The sequence below is a fragment of the Pygoscelis adeliae genome, unplaced genomic scaffold (genome assembly GCF_000699105.1).
Source record: "Pygoscelis adeliae isolate BGI_AS28 unplaced genomic scaffold, ASM69910v1 Scaffold318, whole genome shotgun sequence".
In the NCBI taxonomy this organism is placed as follows: domain Eukaryota; kingdom Metazoa; phylum Chordata; class Aves; order Sphenisciformes; family Spheniscidae; genus Pygoscelis; species Pygoscelis adeliae.
The window spans coordinates 4,374,097-4,387,815 of NW_008825430.1; the positions used below are offsets into that span (position 1 = coordinate 4,374,097).

The 13,719-nt window shown below is 36.2% G+C and overlaps 1 protein-coding gene across 1 annotated transcript in view; it reads right to left on the bottom strand.

Moving 5' to 3' along the window:
* AP4E1 (adaptor-related protein complex 4, epsilon 1 subunit) overlaps window positions 1-13,719 on the bottom strand; it is a 23,939-nt gene that overhangs the window by 6,181 nt on the left and 4,039 nt on the right. Inside the window, 14 exon segments of the mRNA XM_009330958.1 lie at window positions 1-3; window positions 5-82; window positions 1,245-1,380; window positions 3,463-3,577; window positions 4,339-4,641; window positions 5,361-5,479; window positions 5,619-5,731; window positions 7,129-7,268; window positions 7,553-7,662; window positions 7,752-7,874; window positions 9,968-10,041; window positions 10,655-10,821; window positions 11,355-11,514; window positions 12,375-12,496. The exon segment at window positions 1-3 is cut by the window's left edge and continues 169 nt beyond it. Coding sequence (XP_009329233.1) covers window positions 1-3; window positions 5-82; window positions 1,245-1,380; window positions 3,463-3,577; window positions 4,339-4,641; window positions 5,361-5,479; window positions 5,619-5,731; window positions 7,129-7,268; window positions 7,553-7,662; window positions 7,752-7,874; window positions 9,968-10,041; window positions 10,655-10,821; window positions 11,355-11,514; window positions 12,375-12,496 — 1,763 coding nt within the window.

Here is a 13,719-nt window from a genome sequence, read left to right on the forward strand (position 1 = left end):
CCCTACTTTGTTTTCTTTCTTTGGAAGATAGCCTTCTTTTCCCCATAGCTTGCATACTCCCTCAAGTTTCAGAGTATTTGTCCTAAAAAGGCAAACAAAAAGCAGGATCAACCGTATGAACACCACATTCACAAAAAAGTGCCAACGCTCTCCTTTAAACACCACTCACAACTTTGGTACTTTGATATACACAGCGAGTAGTGGAATATAAATGAACACTTTTGCATCTGCATGAAGTTCTATGGTAGTAATGTCATTCATTACTTTTAAAACACTCCGCAAATGGAAACTTGGACTAGGCTATATAGTCCTAAGTATAGACCCATGCTAAGTCAGCATTAGACACCTGCAGCCAGTAGCAGACTGTGTTTGCCAGCTCCATCCAGAGTTTCAGATCACATTTATAATGTATTTGAATAATTTTTAAAAAGTGAATGCAAGCAACGTGGCATCTTTCTTTCTCCCCAGGAGAAAGATTCTGGGAATCTCTAAGTATATTTAAATAGTTCTATTGCTGATTCCTTAAAAATAACTGAAGTTAATGTAAAAGACTGAAAATCAGAAGAGACCTGGAAAGTATTTTTATTTCTTATGAAAAGCGTTCATGTTCTCAGACACCCTGAACTGTAGCAGAAGTTAATTCAACAGACACAGGCTAAATGCTGCAAGTCCTACACCTAAAAGCCTCCCTCAAATTTTCTTACACAAATTGGTTAAAGAATCTGAAAAAGCTTCCAAGGTTTCCTGCATACCAATTTGCCAGAGTATAAATGAAGTTATTAATTTGTATGAAACTATGGATATGGAATTTATTTGTAGTGTTCTAAAGCTTAAGGAGTATCTTACACTGCGAATCTTAGCCTCACTTTTATCTAAAAAAGTTTCCTTAAAAGGCACATTATTGTAAGCCCATAAAAAGTGTAGCCTGTAAGAAAAAGAAAGAAGCCAGAGGAAAAAAAAAATACTTAAGCATGTAGTCATCAGGTAATCCCATCCCAATTTTACTGCATTAACTATCACTTAATTTGTACTTTGTGAAGAAAGCGGAAAACACAGTCTGACTGCATTAGCTTTTTTTCCTAGTTATTTCAAAGAATACACCATCTGAATTTCTTCTTACATGATGGAGGTTTCCAGGTTCAACTGTATTCTTTTTAGTTCCATGTAATGAAGAAGCAAAGACACGTGATACCGACAAGAACAGAAGCTTAAACGTACTTCATTTCAAACACAAATTAACTCACCCTTTATGCCCTGCCTCAGCACTATTACCAGATGTATCAGAACCAAAAGACAAACCAGTGGGGGACTGTCTGCCGGTGATGCCAGATGAGGACACACTTGAAGCAAATGACAATCCATAAGGTTCAAAATTCAGAGCTGCAAGACAGAATCTTAAAATTACAACGAGGCATAAAAAGGTAAGAAAGAAATCTATCTTCTGAAAATAGATGTGCTATACTGCTGCACTTCTCAGGCTCCTATCCTCATTAAAAATGGATGTTTCTGTTCTCAAATAAGTTTTTTAGACACACAGAGGATTTATCTAAAACATGTATTCATTTGGTATTTGGTTTTAAATACCGAAATTAAACAGAAATAGGGACTTTATTAGGGACTATAGCCTATCACTAAAACATCTGCCGATGCTTAGTATTTATTTGTAGACAGAAGTACTGCACTGGATCTAAATAAGTGAGCTTTTCCATTTGTTCACGAGCCTAAGTAACATTTTTGAGTCCACAGCATCATGTCCGTATATCACTGCCTGCTCTGCAAACACACTTGACACCTTGGGTGATAAGTCATTTTCACTAAGACTTGCAAATCAGGATTCAGAACCAGCCACCTTAGCTATGCTTTACGAATCAAAATGTAGTTTGAATAGCTTCTAAAAATTGTTTTGGACTATAACATAAACAGTCATTGTTACGTACGAAACACACCGCAGACTCTCCTTGCAGCCCTGGAACTATCAAGGGGTACAGTCCCTTTCCCTCATCTCCACCCCAGCCTTACAGTTTCTTCTTCCCAGCAAAGTGAAGCAGCAGGGCAAAGCTGTTGAGCATCTGGGATGAGAGAAGTCTCCTGATAAAGGAGAAGGCAGTGCTAAGGAAGCGTCCTGTCCCATAAAGAAGCAAGAAGGAACAGAGATCCAAGGGGCTTTGTGATAAACAGCATCCACATAAAGCATATTCAAACTCTACCAACCCATAAATTTAGTTATCTATAAACAAAGAATTTCAATAAACTCAGTGGACTCCCCTTTTAAAATATCTCTGAATATTTTATATTCACCTCACCTATATCTTACCTCCTAGAATATTTATGAACCAGTGGAAGATGCTAATCGGTACTTGTGACTACCGAGAAAAAAACAGCAGTTCATAATCCAGTTCCTACAATGGCTTCCCTGCAAAATTTTAAGAACACTGCAAACACCAGAGTGCTAAACAGATGCTCTTCAGCAGTAAAACCCACCAATTTCGTTCTCAACACCTCAGTATGAAGCACTATTATGAGCTCAGTCTGACATACAGTAGACTGTATCCCTCATTGGGCTTTACATGCATGGAAAAAACAGTATAGAATATTCAGTTTCAACATATTTGACCTTGTTCAACATTTCTCCACCACAATTTTGAATTTTCTAGCAGGCTTAAACTAGAGGCTGTAGAGGTAATACTCTCAATTTATAGTTATCTCGGAAAAGTGTTAAATTCTGCCAAGCTACACATGCAAGCACATGGACAATATTATTTATTGTATGCATTAACCTGCACAGTCAAAATCTTCTTTTAAAAATAAGAATTTAATTGTAGATAATGCAGTGTATGAGACTAATTTTTCAATTCCTCAACAGTAAAGCCAAGCCAAAGAATGTTTTAGAAAAGCTTTCCAACCTCAAAGTGAATCATTCAGAAGTGTCTAAAAGAAATCGTTACGTGACTGGCTATAATAAAGTAAACTAGTATTTCCATGGAAAAAAGTACAAATAAAAAAAATGCACTATAGGTAAAGTTTTGGGGTATTTTTAAATAAATAAAAGCACATACTGCTGTTTTATCTGTACCTGCACTAGGTAAGAAATGTAAGATTTGTGTCATAAAATAAGTTGACAATGGTTACTACTGCAAACCATAATTCCACAGTCAAGGTTACGTGCTCAGTATAGTAAAGTTAGGAATCCTTTGCTTTCACTTTAATAATCCCCATAAATTTCAAATCCCATAGACCAACAGAGAAACGTTCTCATCTCCAGAACAGCAACCTATGATAAATGAACAGTTACATATACCGGCTAGACAGATGTGGAACTAAAATCTAAGTTGAACCTAGCTAAGTCGACAGACAAGAGATGTATTAAGATAACATTACTTTAAGAAATAATATGAACTGTACACTTAGATTGTTTGTTAATATTTACCAGCTATTTAATAAATGCAGTAAACTAACAGTCACCTTTTTCCTGAGAAAGTTTCTCCTCTTGTCTCTGGTGATGAGGCTTATATGGTGCTGCACCACGACCAAGCCCCTCAGCCACAAACCCATCCAGAAAAGATAAGGAAGCATCTACCTACACAGAATTAAGAAAAGTGAGAAAGCAATGAAAATATTTTCTATACATGAGCCTGATGTTACCAGAAGAATATTGTGTTTTACCAGCGAGTCAGGATCTTCTGTCTCACATCTCCCATATCTACCAGTAAAGCTACTGTATTAACAGAAATTGTTAAGCAAGTATGTTGAAACAGACTTTGAGCTAGAGATTTGTAACGTAACTCCTCCGCTATTGATTTTTTTGTCTAAACAAGAAAAAAAGAAAAAAAAGCAGAGTGGAGTTTTCCCAAAATGGCTGATCCTACCGTTATATGAAGATACTGAATACAACCCCCCCACACCTCAGCAATATCAATACTGTTTTCCATCATTTATTATGGACATTTCAATGTCAAGATCAGTAGTTTCTAAATAGGAGGCAAATTGTTTGAATTGAAAAGCAGTACCATATCACTAAAGCAGGCCTAACTTGTCCTGAAAGAAAAAAAAAAAAAAAAACCCACACACAACAAAAAAATCAGTGTATGAAATCATAATTTTGTTAAATGCTACTCCAGCTTACTATCTAAACACCATGGTTTTTTATCTTTCAGTGTAGAACATTACAATTCATCGCATATGCCTGAAAAAGTATGTTTCCTAAAACTCACTTTAAGCAGACTGAAGACTGGCAGTCAGAACTGTCAAATATAATTCATTTTGAAAACACTTTTTACCAAAATATTCAACCCCCCGAACTACAAAGAGGTTCATGAACACACACTGCAGCTGTCTTACCACTATGTCGTTGCAACTAGCATCAAATGGAAGCAAGTTTTTCATCAGGGCTTTGTCTTCACACAGATGCTTCAATTCAAAGGCATATTGTCTCATGTAGGTGTCTAAAGAGCTGCTGAATTCTTGGATTATTTTGTCAACTGTTTTCGAACAGGAGGTACGTGATGCTATCTTGGTGACTGCAGCCATTATCCACACTTTAGTTTCAGAAGTAACAAAAGTCTTCTTCAACAGGCTGTGTAGCTTTGTCAAAATAACTTCTGGGTCAACATCTGTAACAAGGCTGGAATATTCCCCCAACACCTACTCACAAAGAACAGACAAAATATGCATTTAGTCACACAGAGCAGTGCTTTCCGTTCTGAAATTAGAATGTAGTACTAAATAACAACACAATAAAATCTACCTCACATTCAAGAAACTATTATTTAAACACATTCTAAATTATTTCTTTACCATTCTGTGTTTTAAATGTCAAAGGCTTGAAATTATCTTTGTGTTTACCACCGCAGACTCCAACTTTTAGCTTCTTAAAAAAAAAAATCAAAGAGCTGTCTTGAAAAGAAAGCTAAACATTGCAATTACGCCCTTACAAAACATGATTTGCTCATACTGCAGCCTCTTCCTTGGGTGGAAGCTGAAGCTTACCCAGGTGCCAGACAATACTAACATAGCACTTGGCCAGTCACCTGCAAGGCTAAAAATGCATTCCACAACCACATCTGGCCTAATCCTGATGAAGACAGAAAGGCTCTCAGCATGCTTCACGTGGCTGCTCAGCCATTCCAATAGTCACCTGCCTTAAAGGGAGCAAGTCAGCTTTCCCACAAACTGTAACAAGCTAAGTAGTCCTTGGGCACCAAAAGAGGTCACTAAAAATAGATTTCAGCATATTATTTTGACTTCAAGTAAAAACAGAATATTCATGACTAAAAATAAAACAGTTAAAAAATAAGAACATCACCACCTTTGGCAGTTTCCTCATATCTGTGTATTCAATGTTGACCATGTGTCTACCTTACCCAACTCATAACTTGAAAGAATTTCTGTGGATACAATGCATCCTCCTCTTCAAGTAATGCTAAATAAGACTGCACTGCATACATCCGTAGCTGATCATCTTCTTTTCCATCATCAAATCCTAGACAGAAAACAATACATACTTTGCCTGAAATGCAAATAACACCTCCCATCAAATATTTCAAAGTGCATTTTAAGAAAAAAAGCCAGATGATTAAGGAACCTGTCTAATTCTTCAGAGCATTCGGGGAGTTACGCACCTTCAGCCAACAGCCTCAGAAAGTTGTTTGGGATATCAGGGTGCACAACATCACCTCCAACTGAAAACACGGCATTCATTGTTTGGATGAACCACTCATTGTCAGGGGCATACGTGTCCAGATGTTAAGGAATGAAGTGCTAAGGCGTAACTTTTTCTTTCTTTTTTAGTGCATTTTCTAAGCAAACAAGTTTTCCCCAAATAAGCTGCCCATCTTGCTCTCCCCAGGAAGTTGGGGGCCTGATGGTCAAGTATCAGCTCAGTGTAACCGCAGAGGAAATATTCCTCTATAAGTGTTTCCTGTAAACTTATGAAAACTGGCGGTCAGGTAGAGAAGTCTTAAATTACTGCCCTGTTGAAAAAGCCCACGCATGAACTTCACAGCTATCCATTATGTGCAATTTGCTGGCTTGCCAATCGGTACATCTTAAGTTGTGCATGAATAAATGTTAGAGTGAAAAATAAGAGTTTAAGTAGACTTCACAGAGTAGGAACAGTTACGTGTTCACACAAGGATTTAGCTCTGGAAACCTGTCCTACTGTATTTTAAGTTCACACTTGTTCCGTGCTAACTTTCCAGCATAATCTTTTGAGCTCATTTACCCAGTATCACTTGATCAATGATAGCCTAGCTGTTCTTTTCAGCAGTATTTTGCTGTTGATTCAGTGAAAAACAATAAACATTTTGAAGTACCCCACAGAAGGCAACATTGGTGTTTTTTATATATTTAAAATTTGACCAGCCTTTGCTAACTTCGGAAGTTGGCTTCTGCCTTCCCTCAAATAAATCCTGAAAATGCACTTACTGAATGGAAATTTTCAACAGTACAGCAACATTAATATTATTGCCTTATTTTTGCATACTGCATGACTTTTTTACACTACTCTCTGTGCCAAGCAGTGTACAAACAGGATGGTAAGGGAGCTCTCTGTTAGAAAGAGCTTACAACTCAAATTATCAGACAAGAATACGTACAGAAAATCAGGCAATGCCAAGTCTAAACAGCAATGCCCACCATATGCCAAACACCTAATCATCACTTTCATCTTCTTAGCATAGTTAAATAATCTTTTCTTTATTTCTATGAAAATGTGTTATTCTTAAAATCCATACACCAATGAAGAGTTCTCCAATAGGAAGATCATTCCCACAACTAGAGAACAGCACTCAATTGTATCACTGAGGCATCTCTCTCCATGCAGTGGTGTAAGACTTCAAAGTTTTAATTTAAATATACAAGGTTTTAATGCTAAACTCCAAAGCCAAAATAAAATATTTCAAGTGCCATTACTTTCTCTCAGTGAAATACAAGAAAAACTGTGGTCATTTTTGCATGCATTTTCTTTTGCATTTGAAAGAGTAGAAAGCACAGCTGTAACACTTCCTACTTCAAAAGATCACGAAAGATGCTTTGAAAGGTACAAATGCTACATTTGCCTGAGCTCTGACGCCAACGCTTCAGAAAAATAAAAGGATATTTCTCAGCTAGTTCAGAAAAATAAAAGGATATTTCTCAGCTAGTTCTGCTATTTTGCCAACTAAGTTGATGATAGCATATTCTTCCTTGCTTTCTTTTAAGTAGTCAAGCATCTTCTGAACAATGACAATTACATTCTGTCCGTTTGTAATTCTATAGAGAAGCTCTAAAGTCTGAAAGAGAAAGCAAAAGATACATTTAATTGGCTCTGATGACTCAAAAAAGGAAACAGGCAAACAGAAACACTTTAGCATGATGCCAAATTGAGCAACTGTCTTCATTTGGCAAGTCTTAAATGCAATACACTGCTTATCTACACGGCTTGTCACATGAATATTGTTCATAACTGTTCTCACAATAACTGAGATATAATATGCCTTTCACACTACTCATTTTAGAAAACCTATCACCCATCTTAAAAACTAACTTCATTTTTGATGTTTAAAAATTCACTGACCTCCCTTTTAATAATGGGATCTGGATGGTCCAGACATTCAATTATTGTCATCTGGTGCTGAAGTGCCAGCTTAGGATCCTGCTGGATAACATAGGTCAGAGCCTTTAAACCTAGAATATAAGTGATTGGACATGATATAAGAGAATGTATACTACTATGATCAAATTAAAAGCATCTTAATGAAACCAGGTATCCTTACCTAAGTATTTCAAATTAATTTTGGGTGACAAAACAAATTTTCCAATGCACTTGGCAGCCTTTTCAAGTAGTTCAGTTTTGGGATGAATTGTATAAATTGTTTGGACACATTCAAACAAGATGGCTGCGGGGGAGGGAAAGGACACACAATTAGTGTGTATTAAATACTTCTATAATGCAAAAATTTTTAACAAGCAAACAAGCTCATTGACTCTATCAAGGATTTGCATTGTTGTCCCACCCCCACTGAATCTAACTGCAGAGTACCTACTGACATAAGTAAAAACAAGATGAAAGACTATCTCCTTCATTATATACGTATTTTTTTATTAGCCTTTGCCATTGTGCATACAGCTTTCTGTCCTTAAAGTTCTTCCAACCTTGAAGTCTCCTATAGGTGCTCAAGGGTCTGGGCCAGGATGGTCTTTAGAAGGCCAATGGGCAACTATAAAGGATTTGAGACAAAATATTTTTCAGTAATTCATATGATGTCTTAGCTACTGCTGACAGCCAAAATCATCCCAAGAACATCCTTATTAAAAAGAAAAACAACTTTGCATAGTTGTTTGAGAAAAAGCTAGAAGTAAACTGAACAACACACAAAGTAATTAATCCTTTGTGGCAGCAATTTGGGCAAAGATTCAGACCAAGTTACTCTCCCCAAGTGAATTGGCATTTAAAATCATGATGTAATTTTCAGTTGTTCTTGTAACTCAGTCTCTAACTAAATTGTCCAGTAGACAACCACCTACTCTTCTTAAGCATTACAAAACTAAATCTGAGAAAGACTAGCATATTAACAACTTGCCTACAAGAAGCAAGAAACATGCAATAACCAAGGACTTTGTGTAAGAAAGAGTAATAGCTCAATTACATTTTTCTTTTATCTGGGATCGTCAACTAAAGCTTTATAAAAAGCTTATCATATGTGAACAAAAACTACATACCTACATTCTATGTCCTTGTATAAATCATAATAAACTGCCCGCTTTGGCCCCTTAAGTGCTTAAAACAAATTTACTGTTTAACTCTTAGCAACTGCAAGTGCAAATCGTCTGTATTATAAGGCAACACACCTCCCAGTATCTTGCATGTTCTCGCCTAAAAGAATAGAAGCAATAAACTGAATACACTAAACGTCTGACAGATGCTTCCTCATGTATTATTGACTAAAAAAGAATACTTCCCCAAAGCTTCCCTTTGTAGTGGAAGTGAAGCTTACACAATGCTTTACAAAATATGTGTCAAGTAGGCATTAGACATCTAGAGCTTTGGGCCACGTTCTTTTTTTTTCCCCCTTCCTCAGCGTTGTTTTAAAAAAAGTCTCAATTTTCCTTCCATTCCATTAGCACAGGTACTTTGGCAACATCTATGGGGCTTTACTTTAACAATAAAGTAATGGGGGGGGTTTAGTTATTTTAATAGTGAAACAGCTCTTAATGTAGGGTTCTAGAACATCAGATCTGGGTTTCTGGGGAGGTATTAAGACCTGGGGAGGGGAAGGCAAAGAAAAATCCAAATAAATTGCTCAGCTTTTTATTAGAAAAACTTAACAGTACAATTATTCCTTCTGCTTTGTTCTAACAACAAATACAGCGTTCTCTGCTGAGAAGATAATAAAATTTACATAGTCTTCTATCATGTTCTAGAAATTTTACATTGAGGTGTGTGCCAAAAACATATTTTCACAGGCATCACTATCACTGAACTCTCGAGGTGCAATTTTTATTAACTGTGGCTGGAGGAAAAGCCCTACACAGCTGTAAAGAACTGATGCTGTCACTCTTGCACACTTTTTATTGCCTTTCTCAGGGCAGTGAAAAGAAGATCTAAGCATTTCTAATAAACAGGGCTGTATCACTAGGATTTTTCTTTTATCATTTATTTCTGCTTAAGCAATGGCCAATAAGAGCCTTCATGAAGAAACTGACTTTCTGTATTTAAGGCCAAGGACAATGCAACCATAGGATAGAGGCTTTTCAGTCAAGATGAATTCCCAGTAAATAAAAATGTTTTACTTCAATGATAAAAAACTGCGCTGTACAGCAATGTATCACTTGTTTTACCATTTACTAGTTGGACACTTAAGAATACAGTTGTATATTAAGAATAGAATTAGATTTTTCAGAAGTATTGCATATGTATTTCAGCACCATCAACTACTCACATTTTAAATCCTTCCAAATACTGACAATTACATAAAATAACCTCACCCACCATATGTAATATTATGATTTATCTCTGCTCTTCTTAGAGATTCATCTAGAACATCATACATCAATTCGCTTGTCCTGTTTAACAAGAAAAAAAATATTTAAAATTATTTGCAGCACTAACAAGCATGTAGTCTTATTTTGCCAAACAGCTCAAACACTAGTATTGGAACCTGTAACACAAATTATTCATATCCGTGGATTCGCTTTAACATGGAAGAGCCCTATAACATGTTTCTAAATGGCATCTAACAAGATGTTTGCAGCTTTCAAAAGAAACATTTACCGTATCACAAGAATAAAAACCACTTCCCTCACTGCTTGTATAAAAAAATAAAACAGGAAAAGGATCACAGACAACTAGGTCCTCACAAAATGACACCACTTTTTAAACCATCTTTACTCTGGATTTTCACACGGTTGTTTGGTAACCCAGTAACAGACGTCCCAGCAAAAATATATTTCAAGCATATTCCACAATGATCAACTGTTTAGCCAATCCAGAAGCTAAGAAACTGATTTTGCAGTTTAAAAAGTATCTGCTCACGGTATTGGTTAATAACAAATGTATAAGAAGTTCAATACTGAAATCCTCTCATTAAAAAAACCCAGAAAGCTGTCTATGAGGTACAGGTCATGACTGTATTCTTTGTACCTTCAAAATATTAATTACAGAAAAAGGTCTGGTTACCTTGGATCATCTTTTCCTAACAGCCCCAATATTCTTAAAAGCTGAATTTGTAACCATGGTGCTGGCACGCTGTGATAGTTGAAGTCAATAGGGAGCTTTCCTCCCACTACCTGCTTTAGGATTGTTACAAAACTCCCAGTCAAGTCCTTGTATCCAGATGAGTTTTCCTACATAATGAAAAAGTAATACAACTCAAATATTTTGATACAGCACGTCAAAAGTAAAAACAATCCACAAATTGAGTAAGATCAAAATGCCTACACTGATGGTTTCATTTCTTTAAATCAAACTTCTACTCTCATCCCCCAACACTTGTAAGCTCTTCACTTTAAACCTATGCTATTTTCTCACACGTTTGCAGAGGGAGCGAATGTAACTTGAAGGTAACAGTAAAAAAAAAAAAAATTTACAAGCAAATTTCAGCAAACCCTTTAACACACTGTAGAAGTTAGATCCTCTAGCTAAGGATGCCAATGATGCTGAGCATTCAGATCATGCATGAAGTGGATCTGTCAACCTAAATGGAGAGCTAGCACAAACAAACGTAACACAGATATCCATGATCACATAAATTAACTCTTCTGACGATTACAAGTAAGTTTCTTCTGCAAAACTTCTGTACAGTACACGGTGTATTTAAAATAAAAAAAAATGTACAAATAGCTCCTAAGTTCAGTTGTGCTTCTAATTCTTTGCCTACCTTAATCATTTGAAGATAAATATGCAAAGAAGCAGCCATGACTCCAGCATCCCTGTCACATAAGGCTTTCCGGAACTTATCATGAATATGCTGAACTTGGTTAGGAGCAATGAGATAGAATTTATATAAAGCTTGAACAGCTTTTCTTCGGATAATTTCCCTGAAGAGAAATGAGATTTACACAAAACAAGATGAAGCTGCTTGCGTATTTTAAGTACTTGACTTAACAAAACAACTTGCACTTGTTATTTCTCCAGCAATGTAAAATTATGTGGCCAGCCATCACAACATCATGATTCGGAGAGAGATGAGAACCCATGTTTTACATATTTGATAACAAATGACTTCGCAAATACCATCTAAGTGAGGAAGCGACAAACTTAAAAGAATAGTAGGGCTTGATATCAGGTTGACGATTCAAAAGAATGGCCACCAAATAAACAATGAAATCGGACACTGCTAATCTGCTGTAGTCCCGTGCAGCTCCAAAAAATACCTCTCTAGAAGTTACTGAGTTAGTTCATTCCACAGTTCCCTTTCTAATCAACACAACACTTACAATGTTATCCTCTGGGTATGGGATATTATAAATTAAGAATCAAGCAATTCAAGGGTATTGATATCTGCAGATACACTCTTACCAACAAAGTTTCTATAAAGAGCTTTATTAAAGAAAAAAAGTATCAGTGAAGTACTTCCAAAGATCCCAACCTGCTTCTCCACTTACTCTACAAACACTTCTTCATCCACGTATTTGTTAAAAGGACTCCAGCAGATAAATTCAATTACATTTACCTATCAAAACTGGTTATGAAAAAAATGAATACCTATCCAATACTCAGTCAAGACTGCAAATCAGAATTCAACAGATCCAAGAGAAAAACTAGGAGAGGAACAATTTCTGAAGGTAACGATTAGAAGGACCAACTCAGAAAAAAACACCAGTTTACTAAAACTACCCACAAAATTAAGCCCTTCAACCGTACAAGGCCACGTGAAATTCTGTAAATGAATACGTACTTAGAATGCTGGAGCTTGTCTTCTATTAGGGGAAGAACAGCTGGAATCATCTCCCGTGGAAAGATCTGGCTGACGATGGTTAATGCCATGCACACCTCTACTAGATTAGTGCTCTGTAAGTCCTGTCACAGCCATTGAAATAAGACAGTCATTTCCCATTTAGACTTTTAAATTCTGCACAGATATACCCCAAATCTTTCACAAGCAGGCTGGATCTAGCCCACCTACAGCAAGCATCCTGCTGCCAGCCATCCTGTTGTCTGCTCGTGTTTGACAAGTGTCAGATCTCACTGAGCTAATCGAGTTCTTTTCTTCTCTTATACAGGAAGAAGGAACGTTCATGTTATAGAACTATATTCATATTTTAAACGTATGCAAGATTAACACATAGAACTACGATCAATGTTTGTTCACTGAAATAGTTTGATGATTGCAAATCTATGCTGAGTCGCCAGCTGGATCAGCAGGATGAGGCACTTCTCACAGAATTCAACAGTATTCTCTCTAGTGCCTTTGATCTAGCCCAAAGAATTAAAAAAAAAAAGAAAAAAAGAGCAAGCTCAATAATACTGCCAACTACGTATTTGTACACTAAAATAAGACATTACCTACTCCCTAAGAAGAGGATGCAAATTACATGTAACGTTCTACAAAAGAAAGAATGAAAATTCACCATCTGTCCCAAATGCAATTAAGAATAGTAGATATAGCTCACTGTAACCTTAAATCAAAAAAGGATGGATGAATTCATGAAATACAAGACTAGAATTATTTTTCAAAACAAATGAAACGTGTAAGGTTTCCAGCTCTCATCATTATTTGCTCTGGCCATTTGTCCCAGACAGGTTTTAGTGCTCATTTTGGTTTAGTTCTTTGTGGACTCTCATTTTTTCACTTCTTTCTACATCCTTACTACTTTCAAGTCAGATTTTTTAAGGTTATAAAACAGTCTTCAATCACAACAGCAAAATGAGCATTCACTTTCAGTCTATAATTTATGTGACTTCGACCTACTGTAATGTAAAAATAATCATTACACAGAAAGAGTTGTTATAAGTCACGATTGCTCCATGTAAGAGGCAGTAATACAGAAGATGACACCTATGAAATATTATTAGGTAACAGATTTTCAGTGTCACTCCAAAGCATATTTCCATTTTCTATCAATCAAAATTATCAAAAAACCTCAAAGAAGCCAACAGATACTTGCTGTCAGCTAAAAGCAAAAGTTTACACTGAAATGTGTGTGCATGGCTCCTCCTGGAGTTGAGAATGTACAGAATTGGTACATTTTATAAAGGAATTTTTATGGTCTATCTCCTTTGAAAAAAATTAAAATCATAGC